This window comes from Alternaria burnsii (assembly GCF_013036055.1).
Source record: "Alternaria burnsii strain CBS107.38 chromosome Unknown 753, whole genome shotgun sequence".
NCBI classification, from domain to species: Eukaryota; Fungi; Ascomycota; class Dothideomycetes; order Pleosporales; family Pleosporaceae; genus Alternaria; species Alternaria burnsii.
The window spans coordinates 1096837-1111813 of record NW_024066118.1 but is presented as its reverse complement, the minus strand read 5'-3'; the positions used below and the strand labels follow the sequence as shown (position 1 = coordinate 1111813).

The following is a 14977-nucleotide window of genomic DNA, read 5'->3' as shown; positions in this document are numbered from 1 at the left end:
AGCTTCTCGTCGATGGCCACCGGGGGTACTGAACTTGATCGGCTCAGCCTCAGCGTCTCGTCGATGGCCACCAGTGCTGCCGAATTTGATGCCTCCGGCCTCGGCACCTCTAATCTCGACGGCGTCTGTCTCGATTGTTGCCTCCCTCTTTAAGAGATCTCGAAAAAGGTTTGCTATCGAAAAATCATTGCGGCGCTCGACTACTGGTATTGGACTGATCTACGAAGGATTAGCTACTGTGTGCGATATCTTTGGGTATCAATGACACTCACATTGCTGGTTGGTGCTGGTGCTGGTACAGGTGCTGCTATGGCGGGAAGCATCATAGCTGCAGCAAGAATGATTGCGCGTACGTGCATGTTGGCGGTTGCAGTCGTTGTTCGTACAACTCGATTAGGTTACTAGGTGGAGGAGGAACCGAGACTGCCTTGATGAAGGATGAAATGTCGACTTGGAAAAGGAAGAGTTGGTGTTTGAAGAGATGATCCTGTGCTGGAGATGTTATCTGGAACAAGGGACGTATCGACACATTTATCCCAGGTCCTGGATGTAAGGCAACGCTTGTGACGGTGCGTCACACAATGGACTCATTTCCACTACCCATCCACGGCGCTTCAACCCGCAGTGGTCTTCTCAACGATAACCGCCTTCGAAGCCACTCACGCGACGCAAGGTGCATGGGATGAGCACACACGCTGCTCATGCAATGTGGATGTTCTACAATCATTGGGGGAGAGGCAGGAGAGCATGACCGCAGGGGTACAGAAACGGCAAGCTGAAACGCAAAGACGGACGTGATGGGGACACAATGGGTTAGGCTCAGTCTCATGGAAGCCCAGCAACGCGATGTGACGAACTCAAAGGCCCTGGCAAAGTCGTCACACTGAGTTATCACACTGGAAGCGCTATAGGGCTTTCAGGGCTTTCTACAAGGCGATCCCGTCAACACACGATTCTTGTAAGTCTGAACTCTTACCTAGAATTTTCCTAGATCCTCCACGACACCAGAACACTTTCTAACCAATCGAAGGGTATTGAGATTATGACGTGGCTTGGCGGCGTTTTGAAGTCACCCCTGGAGTTGAAGCGATTGGCTCTACATCTTCCGTACCTTGCGCCATTGAACCGAATTCGCGACCGAATCACACCTTACCCGCACACGTGACGATCATCGGCGTTACGCTTTCTACGAAATTTCACGATTTCTGTAGACATTCAATAAAGTATGATTCAAGACCAAAAAGCCACATGTTGAAATGTTGTTCTGAAGTGATGTTCGTTGTTGTGTAAGTTGCATGCCGAATTTGCCTGGCATGATGCAACTACCCGTCCGGGCGTATTGCAATCGGATGCGCATAGAAACGGCCTCGCTCGCAACTGTTGCGCCGTCGCACTATTGATACTACTTTTGCGGCAAACATCTGGGTGACCTGCAAAGCTTGCAATCGCCGTGAGTTACCACAAGTATCCTCCAGAAGAACAATGTTACAGGCTTCAACATTCTAGTCTATGCCTTGACCAGGATATCAGAGCAAATGCAATGGCATCTAGGGGAAGGCGACAGGGCGACACAGAAATGCTGCAGCCAACAGCGACTACCTGTTAGCCGCCCGGAGCTGCATCAACGTTGAGACGCTTACTTCCGCTTGTGGACTCTCGGCGCAACCCATCACCCGCATATCAACCTTATCGAAACACCTGATGCTTCCATACTCTCGACTTGGCCAGGATGTGCACAAGTCCGGCACATTTCACTTGCATCGCGACAATGCAATGCACTTGTATCACGACTGGATGCTTAGTGCTTGCTGATCCTCCCCTACTCTAGATCCCAGCTTCTGTAGACCATCGACACCATTAAGAAAACAAATATCCAGCAAATCATAGTCGTCCTTTCGAAAGACTTAGTTGACATAGATTGAGACCTGCTACATATGCTCATTCAGAATTGCAAAAAAAAAAGATAACATGAGAGAAGCATACGCCCATAAATTTCAACTTCGCAGCGGTTTGGTCGACTTCCTGTTATGGCATCTCGCTGAGTCTCGGGCATGGAATCCTGGTCGTCACACAGAGATTGCTCTCGAATGGGGCTGCGGAGCAGCTCAGACGCACATAGCATGACCGATTGTAAGCCATACTGGTTGACTCTGCAAGATATTATCGTCGGAAGGACTGAGGAATCATGACCAAGGGCGCGTGGGCATAGACATCTTGTTCAAGAGTCATGGAGCCCGTATAGGTATGAAGCTCCTACTTGTTGACCACCACGCACTTTGGACTCAAGTGTCCTTTGGAGCATCTTTGCTCTCTCAGTTATGACTGGGTGGATTAACGAGCCAGGTATTGTACCGAAGGTGCAGACCGGAAAACTGAAGCCTCGCCGTATGACGTAGTGAGCCGTCGCGTATGAGGTAGCTGCGCTAGTGTGATGAATGGCTTTCGCGCCGCGTTAGCTACGCGACAGAGCCTTCCTCCATCAACAACGACACCTCAACCTGCCCTTTGACGGCCAGGCCTCCAGAGCATTCGCCCGGCCCCACGAAGCCACCAAATCTGCACCAGATATGCCGTATTGCGCGCGTTCATCATCAGCCTGACCGCGAAATCCAATCGCTGTGCCGCAGCGCTAAACAGAAGCCGCAACAGCGATTTATTCTGCTGGCGCTAAGTCGCTGTTCTGTAGAGGCTCAATATCCCTTATCTGAGATGTCTGCACAACGAGTATGCTCCAATTCGATGCTGATAAGCTCGCAGCCCATAATAGCTGCAGTCCCTTATCGAACTTATTGTGAAGCGTAGTTTTAGCCGCCCTACCTCCACAGGGAGGTTTTCCAACGATAAGATCGCCATGTAGAACGTCAGCCGGTCGTTTCTCTCGATGTCGTACGGATCATGGTTCATCGATTGTGTTTTCGCAACTCCCACAGCAAGCCCTCAGGACAGGCGCAGATGACACTCATCTCCAGACTTCCACAGTCCTATATCCCAGCTTCGAGCAATGAAAATATCACACCACCTCCTCCATATCGCGCGTCGGTGCAACAGAAGTCTTCGCTAGACCTGTCCCAACGCTTCGAGAAGAAGCTGGCAGAATACAACGCGTCTCAGAATATCCTCAAGCGCTGGCTCTTCGAGATTGCAAGCCTGACTATCAGTGCTATCTGCATGGTGCGTATGGCCTTCTGTATAGAAAGGTTCGGGTATGCGATAGAGCAACACTCACCATGTGTTCTTAGGGAGTCATAATCGGCATATGCATTCACACCAAGGACCAACCTCTCAGCGAGTGGCCACTAGCTTCGACCATCCAAAACGTACTGTCCAAAATTGCGTCGGCCGCCCTTATACTCCCGATCTCCGAAGCTATAGGCCAGCTGAAATGGGCCTGGTTCCGCGGCAGTGAATCAAAAGACATGATCGACTTCGAGATATTTGACAAGGCCTCTCGTGGAGCTTGGGGTTCTTTCCTCCTGCTCTTTCGCACAAAAGGTCGATCTCTAGCTGCGCTCGGCGCCATCCTTACCCTTCTCCTGCTGGCCGTGGATACGTTCTTTCAGCAAGTCACAGACCTTCCTGAACGATGGGAGCTCGACGGCTTTGGTGAGATCCCCCGCGTGGTACGGTACGAAGGTGATAATGGAGACATATACGAGGACGGCTATCCGAGCACGATGGAAGACATAAATCTACGACAGGCCACGCTTAAGTTCTTTTATTACAACGGTAATAAACCTGTCCCATTTGGGTCTGGAGATCGGCCAGACATACCGTTATCGTGTCCATCGAGTCGATGCGAATGGGACGAATACGATACGCTGGGGGTCTGCAGTGCGTGCACTGATGTTTCTGAGCTTCTAACATATGCCTGCCTTACAACAAAATTAGACTGGATATCCAGCGTCTACTTCAACAGGACAACACAGCCTGTAGGTAATGCGCCCTATGTATGCAGAGTGTTGTCCTGCAAAATGCTGACTTCAAAATACTAGGAAGTGCATGTGGTTATTGGATAAATGCTACGAGCGAAGCACCTGTCCTGATGTCTGGCTTCAGAACCGGCACTGCTGCCGCCGACTCGTCGACCAAAGACGAGGCGTTGCTATTGCGCACAATAGCATTGTCGGCAGCAATGACGTCCGTCAATCCTCTCTCGGCAACACCGTTCTTTGGCGGCTCCATAAATTTCAAGGATGTCTATCTGCCTTTCCTCGATGCTATAATTGTTAGTGCAGCCGACGGCACCGCTTCCAGTGTGTATGATCGCCAACCTCCAATTGCTCAAGAATGCATGTTATCATGGTGTGTCAAAACCCTCAAATCCACCTATGCTTCGGGGGATTATGAAGAGACGGTGATCAAGACATTTCTCAATACTACTGCTCGCCAGCGACCCTATCCATGGACGGGTCGGTCCGTGGTGTCTCTCGGTGAGGAGGCCTTTTGGTCGGAGTTTCAGGGAAACCTTAGCATACATCCTCCTGGAGCGGACCCAAGGGTTGATGACTACGGCATGTCAAACGAGACGTTCGCAAGAACTCAGGCGCTATTTGATGAGATATTTCCCTCTACGATTACGGTCGCTGACACTGTATCACCTCCTTGGTGGCGCATCAGAATCTATGCCTGGGGTCGCAACCAACTCCATCCTTTCACGTCATGCCCATGGCTCGCCCCCAACAACGTTACTCAGTACGTTGAGAGGCTTGCAACTGCCATGACAAATGTTGTAAGAACACACAATAGTCATGACTTCGTTCGAGGACGAGCCTATTCGCAGACTACTTTCATCGCAGTCCATTGGGAATGGCTTACATTTCCCCTTGCGCTTCTATTATTCAGCCTAATCTTCCTCGTAGCAACCATCATGAAAACATCCAGGATCAGTGATGGCGGAGTGGGTGTGTGGAAGACTTCGGCTTTACCGACATTGATATACAGTCTGCCGAAAGACACGCAAGAAGCTGTTGCCTCGCAAAGCCGATGGAGGAACGGGCTGGAAAAGGAATCTAGGAAGGTCAAGATTCGACTGCTTCCGAAACATGGTTGGAGAGTTTCCGGTCAAGTGCACATGTCACCAATGCCGAACACGAACAGTGAAGGGAGAGCACCTCCAGGATGGATCTGAATACTAATGGTGGACATGACATCTCCATGCAGACATGGATAGCGGCAAGCGACATAGGTTGGCTACGTAATTATGATCTTGCTCACATGACTGTATTCTATTTTATTTCCATTTACATTACATACGCATTTGAAGTCGAGCGCCTGAAGTTAGCACTGTTGTACCCTCAATTTTGTCATATGTGGAAGACCCTGGGAACTCACTACTCATTTTCTATGAGGCTGACATATTATGCCCTCAAGGCACCAACTCAACATGAGGCTAGTATTGCTGAGGCACCTACCACTGGCACCTGCGAAGTTCGAGGGCGTCATATAGTCCCCCAGCAGTGTAGCTGATAATGACGTTCACCACGACGTACTTCTGCACCAATGCGTCGGCTTCGCATCGGTGCTGGAGCCGGCCATAAGGCTCGCTTCGAACGCGTAGACGCACCAAACACAGCCCCCCTGCCTCAACCAGACCGCCTTGCGTTCTGCCTAGAGCCCGCTCATGATGATAACAACTCCAGCGCTTAAACTTGTTAGTCCCCACTTGGCGGCATACTCCACGTAGCTCCCAAAGACTCGGCATACGGTAGTTACCGGGAGTTTTACTCCCGAGCGCTACCGTGACTCTGGCCATTTAGTCGAGTCTGCTGCACCTTATCCCCGCGAAATCCGCTGCGGGCGCTAAACTTCTAGCTCTCACAGGTCTGGCAGCCCTGCCAAGCAAGCACAGGCCATCTTTGCATCGCCAACGCTCAAGCCCAGTCTTCTACATGCACACCTGAACGACCATTCACTTATCCTGAAGATTCGGCTCGCAATCATGTTGTACCTCCTAAACGAGCCACAGGAAGCTCAACCGTTAAGCGCTCGACCATTCTGTGGATTGGCATACTATAGAAGGCTGCCAATGATCAACTCTAGCATGCCCTGTAAAGCGTCACATCTTGACCGCTCATGTATTCCCAAGTTCCTATCAAGCGAGCATACGTATCATGTCACAACAACGAGGAAGGCAGCCACCCATTTCACTCACGCAGCCGCAAAACCCGTACTTCCCATCGGTCAATGAAGGCTCGAACATACCAGCTCCACCATCCTATCGAGCATCCTTTCATGACAAGCGTTCTTTTAATTTCCCAGGACACATCGAGCAGAAGCTAGCGCAGTACAACACGTCCCAGAATGTGTTCAAACGCTGGCTGTTCGAGATCATCAGCGTGTCGACAAGTGCTGTCTGCATGGGTAAAATAGCTTCGGCTCAGTATGTTCTGTACGTATGCTGATGGCAATACCAGGCGCGATCATTGGATTGATTTATTATCTTCAAGATCAATCTCTCGACAAATGGCCTCCCGGATTGACCATCATCACGATTCTCTCAAAGATTGCCTCTGGAGCACTCATCCTACCAATATCAGAGGCCATTGGGCAGCTGAAGTGGATATGGTTCCATGGAAAGAAGTCCAGAGATGCGTTCGATTTCGAAATCTTCGATAAAGCATCGCGAGGCGCATGGGGATCATTTATGCTGTTGTGCCGAACAAAGGGCAAGTCGCTCGCTGCTTTAGGTGCTCTGTTGACAGTTCTACTGCTTGCAATCGATACCTTTTTCCAGCAAGTAACGGATTTGCAGGAGCGCTGGATATTGCAGGGCAATAGTTCTATCCCGCGGAGTATACGATATACCCCTTCCGACGTGCTTACCTATGACAGCACTTATGCCGACACGCCTTTGTCTACGATGAACCAAGATCTAAAGAGGGCCCTGGATCCATTCATGTATGACAAAAACGGCACGCGCCCTCTACTTACCAAGGGTGGCCCTCAAGCAGAGATACCACTTGTGTGCCCAACTAGTCAATGTGAATGGCCGGCCTACCAGTCTTTGGGAGTTTGTAGTGCTTGCGAAGACGTTTCACATCTTCTTGAGTATCACTGCCTTAACATGAAGATGGACTGGATCAGAAATGCCACTGGTCCTGGAACGGAAGATACATATTCCGATGGTGAGACATGCCTTTCATCACTGCCGTCAGTCTTTATCATGCCAAACCATGCAGTCAACTAATCACCTAACAAGGTTTACTGCGGCTAACAATGTGTCCACTTAGGTACTGCATGCGGCTACTTCTTGAACGCGACGAGTTCATCTCCTGTACTCATGTCCGGCTACAGGGTCGAGAACAGTACCAATTCAACTTACGGAGAGACCCTTCTCATGCGCACACTACCACTTGTCACGAATCCTCTCAGAAGGCCACTTTACGGAGGCTCTATCAACTTCAAGCACATCAACAACCCCATCCTTGATGCACTCATCGTAAGCGCAGCTGACGGCTCTGCCACCAGCGTCTATCGTAAAGTACCCCCCGTCGCCCACGAATGTGTCTTGTCTTGGTGTGTCCAGACTCTCCGTTCCTCCTATTCACAGGGAGGTTATGAAGAGCAGGTGATTGAGACTTTTACGAACACAACGAAAACCGAGTACCCCTGGTACGTCGAGCAGTTGTCGAACGGCGATACCTACCAGGACTTCAGTGAGAACATCACAATAACCCCACCTTCTAACAACACTCCTGTTACTTCTTTCGGCGTTTCTAATGATACGTTCTTACTCACGGTCGTTGTTCTGGATGAGGTGTTTCCATCCCTGATTACTATTTCGGATCCTTCGGCAGAGCCATACCTGAAAGTCCGAACTAGCTTTACGGACCAGATCAGATTCCGAGAAGTACATTTCAATCCATGGCTTGCTCCCAACAACGTCACTTATCACATGGAAAGAATAGCACGGGCTATGACGAATGTTGTCAGATCAGATGCTGACAGCAACGAACTGATCATTGGAAGCGCTTCTTCGCCAGAGACATATGTGAGAGTTGAATGGGGCTGGCTTACATTTCCTCTGGTCATGCTTCTCTTGAGTATCGTGTTCTTGGTAGCCACGATGATAAAAACTTCACAAGAAACATACGATGGAATCGGCACCTGGAAAACTTCGGCTATGCCAGCGCTGATATACAGTCTACCGAAAGACTTGCAACAGGGACTCACAACGTCGGCGACGTCGAGATCTATTTCGAAAAGAAGGTCGAAGAAGGTCAAAATCAGGCTGTTGCCAAAACAAGGCTGGAGAGTGTCAGGACAAGGCCATCCAGCACCGAGGGCTCCACCAGGGTTCATATAGTTGTTAATATCTGCACTACTACTACTGCGCGTGTTCCAGCCCAAACTGAACTCAACGCTCAAGTATGCAGGCTATCGCTTCTTTCCGGCGTGGAACTGTAGACGTGTTCACTGTGGTGATACTTTGGTTGTGGTTATCGCGACTATGTGGATACGTGCACATGACACCCACATGTAAATCCAAAAGGCGTTCGACGATACCCAAGATCTGCAAATACCTGGTCACCATACTGAGCTCGATGCAACGTGGTATGAATCATGTCATGTTACCAGTAGTACACCTACCTGATACTATAAACAGAACATGCACTTTGTCGCGTCCTATCAGCGTATACATGTGAAACACTACGTGCTGATAAGGTATAACAGGAGCGTAATTATGGGCTTGGGTTGTTTAGGTGCTTGTTGAGCCTCAGCTCGGCCAATGCCTCCGGGCTCCGCTCGCCCTCACCCCTCCCTCCTTCGCCCCACCTCTATCATACCCCATCTTTATTTCTTTCACCAAAAGCACAACACCCTGTTCAACCTTGGCCTTTTCTCTAATGTATCTGATCACTTCATTCAACTGCGTGACACCATGTTGATAGCCACGTCCGGTAGCTATCACCCGGTCGCTACGTAGGTATGCCGCGGCGCTAGCAGCAAAGTTCCCATAGGCGCATGAGAGCGAAGCGCTCGCTCAAGATGGAAAGAGGGCACATACAGAACCCGGCGCTAAACTTGCACGATGATCGCAGGCTTTGTCATATGCTTTGGTGCATGTTTTGGCGGTTCGATATCTCCAACTGCAAGACGTGACGAGACTGCTGTGCTGAGGCATTGCCGAGTTGAACCTCATCCCATCGAAACCTCACATGCCTGAGAAGTTCTTGTAAGACTATGTTACAAGTTCGACAACATATCGCATCCAATTGCTAGTCCCGAAGGACAGAACTACTCATTTGGCACCTCGCAATGAACGAACCGCCCAGTTACTCGTCCGCGGTCTCACACCACCCACATGACACTTCAGCAACACTTCCGCAATGCCAACTCTCAAGACACCTGCCGCACGATCATGAATGCGACACACCATCGCCCTCTGCTTCCGACGATAAAGATAAGAGATCATTGGATCTTATACAACGCTTAGAGAAGAAATTGGCGGAATACAATGCCTCCCAGAATGTTTTCAAGAGGTGGCTGTTCGAGATAATCAGCTGGCTAGTCAGTGCAGCATGCATGGGTGCCATCGTTGGTATCTATATATCCATCAGTGGGAAAGAGATGGCCCAAAGCGAACGGCTTCTCACAGTGGCCAGCCTGTTGGGAAAAGTAGCATCCGCTTCACTCATTGTGCCAACTTCAGAAGCACTCGGACAACTCAAATGGCACTGGTTCCATCAATCCAAAGCCATGTGGGATTTCGAGGTCTTCGACAAGGCATCCCGCGGTGCATGGGGGGCCACACTACTCCTATTCCGGACGAAAGGGAGATCACTTGCTGCGTTAGGGGCGCTGCTCATTGTGTTATTGCTTGCCATCGATACCTTCTTTCAGCAAGTGGTGACATTTCCCAATCAATGGGCCCTACAGAAAGCACCGAGCTCTATTCCACTCGTTACGAAATACTTTCCACCTCATCTGACTTATTTCCTCAAGGGAGAGGAGCAGGGAATGTACGACCAAATTACCGCTCCCGTCATCAAGAGTTACTTCTACGAAAACGGGTCGCAACCTGTGCCGTTTGGAAGTGGATATCGTCCCGATATCCCCCTGTCTTGTCCCTCTAGCAGATGCACTTGGCCTGAATACGACACCTTAGCGACATGCAGCAGCTGTGTGGATGTTTCTCAAGAATTGAATATCACGTACGCATGCCTCAATACAACAATTGACTGGAGCGCCGAATGGCAAGGTCCGTTGACAGAAGTACCATATCCAATCGGAATGGTTTGTGGGCATTTTCTCAATGTTACGTCGACTACACCGGTACTTCTCTCTGGATATATCATGCAAGAAAATGGTACAAGAAACACAACTGGCGAGGCTTTGTTGATGCGTACCATTCCTCTTTCTGACATGGACACAAAAGAGCCCTACTACGGGACTGGATCTTTTTCGTTTAAGAATATCCGCTACCCTATTACTGATGGTCTAATCGCATCCGCGGCAAACGGGCTTGATAGTGTATACCGTCACGAGGCTCCTGTAGTACATGAATGTATACTATCATGGTGTGTTCACCGTTTGAGGTCGTCATACGAGTGGGGGGTGTATAGCGAAAGCATTAACGCAACTTTTCTGGATCTGGCGACTGACCCAGTTCCATGGCCATGGACTGTTACCAACGACTTTTACTCCTACGAACCTAACATCGCGCTTGAAGTGCCAGCAGTGAATTCTTCGGATATCAACATTAACTATTCTGTCTGGAACGAAACAGCCTTCCAGATCATGGTCATCTGGGACGACTTCTTTCCCGCGTCCTACACAGCTGCGAATATGGATCAAAAACCTAACTTAAGATTCAAGAACTACCCTATTGGCCCGTCTACTCGTTTCTTGGACTTCAATCCATGGATGGCACCGAACAATGTCACACATCACATGCAGAGATTGGCGTCAGCACTTACCAACGTCATACGATCGAATCCTCAGAGCCATGAGTTGCTTGTCGGAGAGGCGTACAATGAGGAGAAATTCATCCATATCAATTGGTCGTGGCTCATCTTTCCAATTCTACTACTTGTACTGAGCCTAGTGTTCTTGGTTGCGACCATTTTCAAAACCTCGAAAGACACCGATACAGGTATATGGAAGACTTCGGCTATGCCAGCGTTGATATACAGTCTGCCGAAAGACCTTCAACAAGGACTCGCAACGTCGGTAACCTCGTCATCGAAGAATGTCAGGATCAAACTAATGCCGAAGCAAGGATGGAAGGTGTCTGGTCAGGTTCAGCCCGCATCAACGGCTCCGCCAGGTCTCATATAGCTGCAAGCCTCCGCTTGTGATACGTGCATGCAAACGATGAAAATTAGTTCAAAGAGAGTGAAAATCTGTAATGAGCTGTTCTTATCATCATGACGCACCCTGATTCTATAACCGCTACACTAATCTATGATTAAATCGATATAGCACATTGCAATTGATGTTGTTGCTCTTGGTGAGACAACTCGCGAGCATTACCTAGGCATCATCGCGGAGCCAATCTCGCTTGCTGAGCCTCGGCCCAGCTAACCTCGTTCCAACTACACCGTTCTCTTTTTCCTTTATTGACTCTCAGGACGATGGTTCCCTTTCCATTGCGCACAGAGCTACATTACAATGTTGTGCAATGTCACAATCCCAGTCACCGAGCTTGCAAAGTGGCTAGCTGCCGGTCACCATGTCGCAGCGCTAACAGCAAAGCTCCTATAGGCGCGTGATAACGAAGCGCATGCACGACATTCGATGAAAACACGTGCATCTTAGCGCTGCTATCCCGTCATGGTTATGATTATAGTTGCATCTGGGTTTCCAGGCTATGCGGCTCTCTAGGCGCCGATGCACTACCTTAGCTGGGTGGGTATCGTCCTGCTTTCAAGCATCGATCAAAAAGCCATTCTTACCACGAGGTTGTCATCCTTCATTTTTCGCGTGGACTAGCAAGAGTTGCTCTCTGTCAATTTAATTTCTACAAAAATGGCTTCCAGTTCGACAGCGGCACGCAACTACCTTCCATGGATACAACGAGGTGCACGACACAGAGGACGGCATACGACAGAATTGCCTAATACATTGGAAAACACGAAACCATCACTTGACTTTACACAGCGAGCCGAGAAGAAGTTAGCCGAGTACAACGCGTCGAATAATGTCTTTAAGAGGTGGTTGTTTGAGATAGTGAGTTGGTGTATCAGTGCGGCTTGTATGGTCGCAATCATCTGCATCTACCTTCGGATCAAAGACCACCCACTGTCTAAAAATGGATCATATCTTAACTGGACTAACGTCTTGGGGAAAATCTCTTCGGCCGCGCTGATCGTGCCAACGTCGGAAGCGCTTGGTCAATTAAAATGGAATTGGTTTCACGAGTCCAAGGCCATGTGGGACTTTGAAATATTTGACAAAGCTTCCAGAGGACCCCTTGGTGCCCTGATGCTACTCTTCCGAACAAAGGGTCGCTCGTTGGCTGCCCTAGGCGCACTACTTATTGTTTTGCTTCTTGCGATCGACACCTTTTTCCAACAGGTGGCAACTTTCCCGAATCAATGGACTCTACACGAAATTTCTGGAGAGATACCATATGTGGTTCGTTACGATCCACCCTACCAGATGGAGTTTCAGGGCGGATGGGAGACCAGCATCTATAACTCCGAAGTAATGCCTGTCGTTCAACAATTCCTTTACAGAAATGGCACCAAACCTATTCCATTTGGCACAAGTTTTCGTCCAGACATTCCCCTGTCTTGCCCTACCAGTAACTGTACTTGGCCAACATACGACACACTTGCTGTCTACAGTAAATGCGAAGAGGTTAGCGACCTCCTAGACATCACCTTTGCTTGTCTGAACACAACGGTAGATTGGAGTACGAACTGGGAGGGACCTCTTTCCAAGGTTCCCTATCCCAACAGTAAAGTGTGCGGGCATTTTTTGAACGTAACGGAGGACGTTCCGATCGTTCTTTCGGGTTACACTATTGATACCGACACGAACAATACCCACGACGAAACTCTACTGCTTAGAACAATTCCTCTCACAACTCACCTAACCAAGGAGCGTTCCTACGGCGTTGGATCAGTGGCTTTTAGAAACATACGCAACCCAATCCTTGATGCTTTGATAGCTTCTGCAACCGGTGGCCCGGAAAGCGTCTATCAAAACACAACTCCTACGGTCCATGAGTGTATTCTCTCTTGGTGTGTCCAGACCATTGAGTCGTTCTATGGCCTGGGCGGATACAACGAACGCATCATATCATCATACTACAACACCACTGGTGGGCCAAATCCATGGATCTCATGGGAAATTCCGGATGAAGAAGGGGGTGGAACCTGGATCCAATACAAGGAGAACATCACTATCGTACCTGCAGGAATTGATTCCAACGGTACAAAGCCCAAAGATACGGCGATTGAATATGGAGTCAACAACGTTACTGCAAGTACTTTTATGGCTATCTTTGACGATTTCTTCCCTGCTTCATTCAGCGTCAACAACGTCTCTGCAATACCTAGGCTCAGATATAAGGAATATATGGACGGCCCTTCCCAGCGATATCTTCCATTCAGTCCTTGGATGGCACCTAACAATCTCACACGACATCTGGAAAAGCTTGCTGCAGCTATGACGAATCGCGTAAGGTCCTCTGAAAGCGGTGAAATGCTACAGGGTGAAGCGTTCTACGGCGAACAATATATTCTAGTACAATGGGAATGGCTTATCTTCCCATTCTTGCTTCTGGCACTCAGTTTGGTGTTCCTAGTCTCGACAATTATCAAGACATCCAAAGATACCTCGACTGGTATCTGGAAAACATCAGTTATGCCGACACTGATATACGGTTTACCAAAAGACGCGCAAAGCAAGCTGAGTCCTTCATCAACATGGAAAGATTCCGACAAAAGCAGCAGAAAGGTTCGCATCAAGCTACTACCGGATAGAGGTTGGAGGGTATCGGGCGTCGACCACCTGGACACCTCGCCACAGCTGCCAAGTCTTGCTGTTCAGCCTCCACGCGGTTGGATATGAGCATCGGGCGACTTTTCCCTTGCTTTTTTTGCCTCATTCTCCAATCTTTTCTCCTTCCGTGACGGGAATTCACAGTCAGGCCCTTCTAGCACCATACCCGGATGAACACATGCTAGCAGCAAAAGTGCCAACGTCATCGGATCGGCATCGAGTCCTAAGGCATAATTTTCCTTCCCAATGAGCAGATTCGTTGATTTATCGATGCCAGCCGAGAACTCGACGAGCCGAAAGATGATACGTATCGTGATGAGCCCAAGGATGGCATACAGCGTATATGTCAGCTATTCCATCGCGCAACTCTTCTCTTGCTTCCATCCCCATCACAAGATGGGCCGTCGCGCTCCAACCCCAGCACATAGACATGAAACTCCACAATCATCTCCAGAGATATTAAGATGAAAAGTTGCTGTACACCTACACCGCTCATGTACACATTCTTGCCTATCTCGACTACTTTTTCCCCCTTCTCCTTGTTCATCATTAATCCGCCAGCTACCTGAACAATGAAGCTGAAGACATCAAGCCACATAAACCAGCGACCCATCTTCGCTGCTTCAATACCCCGAATTCTCTTCTTGGGATGCAAGAAGTAGATCAGTCGGCCAGCGGTCATGTACACGAATGTGTTAATCCATAGTGGCGCTAGTAGGAATAGCAATGTTGATGCAGTTGCATATGCTTCAAGCTGTTAGTCTCGCGTGCCGAGGGCGCGTAACATAAAGGATACTAGTTCCCAGGCTGCGCCCATGATAACCACCTAGCAGAAGCTCTTCCAATGGAGGATCGCAAGGAAGACGTGCACGATTGTGATGAGACCGAAAAGAACGGCGAAGGCGATAGCTGCGGAAAAGGAAGGGTTGTAGAGGTATAGCGCGTTACATGAAGACGGTGGGACATGGCCATAGGGACCGGGAATGGCGGTGGTACATTCTGGTGTAGTGGCAGTGCTAAATGG

The 14977-nt window shown here is 49.3% G+C and overlaps 5 protein-coding genes across 5 annotated transcripts; 4 read left to right on the top strand and 1 right to left on the bottom strand.

The window, feature by feature from the left end:
- Positions 1 to 21: 21 nt before the first annotated feature.
- On the bottom strand, positions 22 to 359 carry GT037_008469 (uncharacterized protein; the record flags this gene model as incomplete). Its single annotated transcript, XM_038933516.1, has 2 exons — positions 22 to 219; positions 273 to 359. Coding segments are annotated over 2 exons (285 nt in total), but the record flags the coding sequence as incomplete, so codon positions are not given.
- A 2536-nt stretch (positions 360 to 2895) lies between these two features.
- Positions 2896 to 5128, top strand: GT037_008468 (uncharacterized protein; the record flags this gene model as incomplete). The annotated part of the gene is made up of 3 exons (XM_038933515.1): positions 2896 to 3171; positions 3240 to 3933; positions 3993 to 5128. The coding sequence occupies 3 exons, from the start codon at positions 2896 to 2898 to the stop codon at positions 5126 to 5128; spliced, it is 2106 nt and encodes a 701-aa protein (XP_038784180.1).
- Positions 5129 to 6110: 982 nt separating this feature from the next.
- Positions 6111 to 8305, top strand: GT037_008467 (uncharacterized protein; the record flags this gene model as incomplete). Its single annotated transcript, XM_038933514.1, has 3 exons — positions 6111 to 6360; positions 6414 to 7124; positions 7230 to 8305. 3 exons carry the CDS (start codon positions 6111 to 6113, stop codon positions 8303 to 8305), a joined length of 2037 nt encoding a protein of 678 aa, XP_038784179.1.
- A 953-nt stretch (positions 8306 to 9258) lies between these two features.
- GT037_008466 (uncharacterized protein) lies at positions 9259 to 11280 on the top strand (the record flags this gene model as incomplete). Its single annotated transcript, XM_038933513.1, has 1 exon — positions 9259 to 11280. The coding sequence occupies one exon, from the start codon at positions 9259 to 9261 to the stop codon at positions 11278 to 11280; it is 2022 nt and encodes a 673-aa protein (XP_038784178.1).
- Positions 11281 to 11970: 690 nt separating this feature from the next.
- GT037_008465 (uncharacterized protein) lies at positions 11971 to 14022 on the top strand (the record flags this gene model as incomplete). The annotated part of the gene is made up of 1 exon (XM_038933512.1): positions 11971 to 14022. One exon carries the CDS (start codon positions 11971 to 11973, stop codon positions 14020 to 14022), a length of 2052 nt encoding a protein of 683 aa, XP_038784177.1.
- Positions 14023 to 14977: the final 955 nt, after the last annotated feature.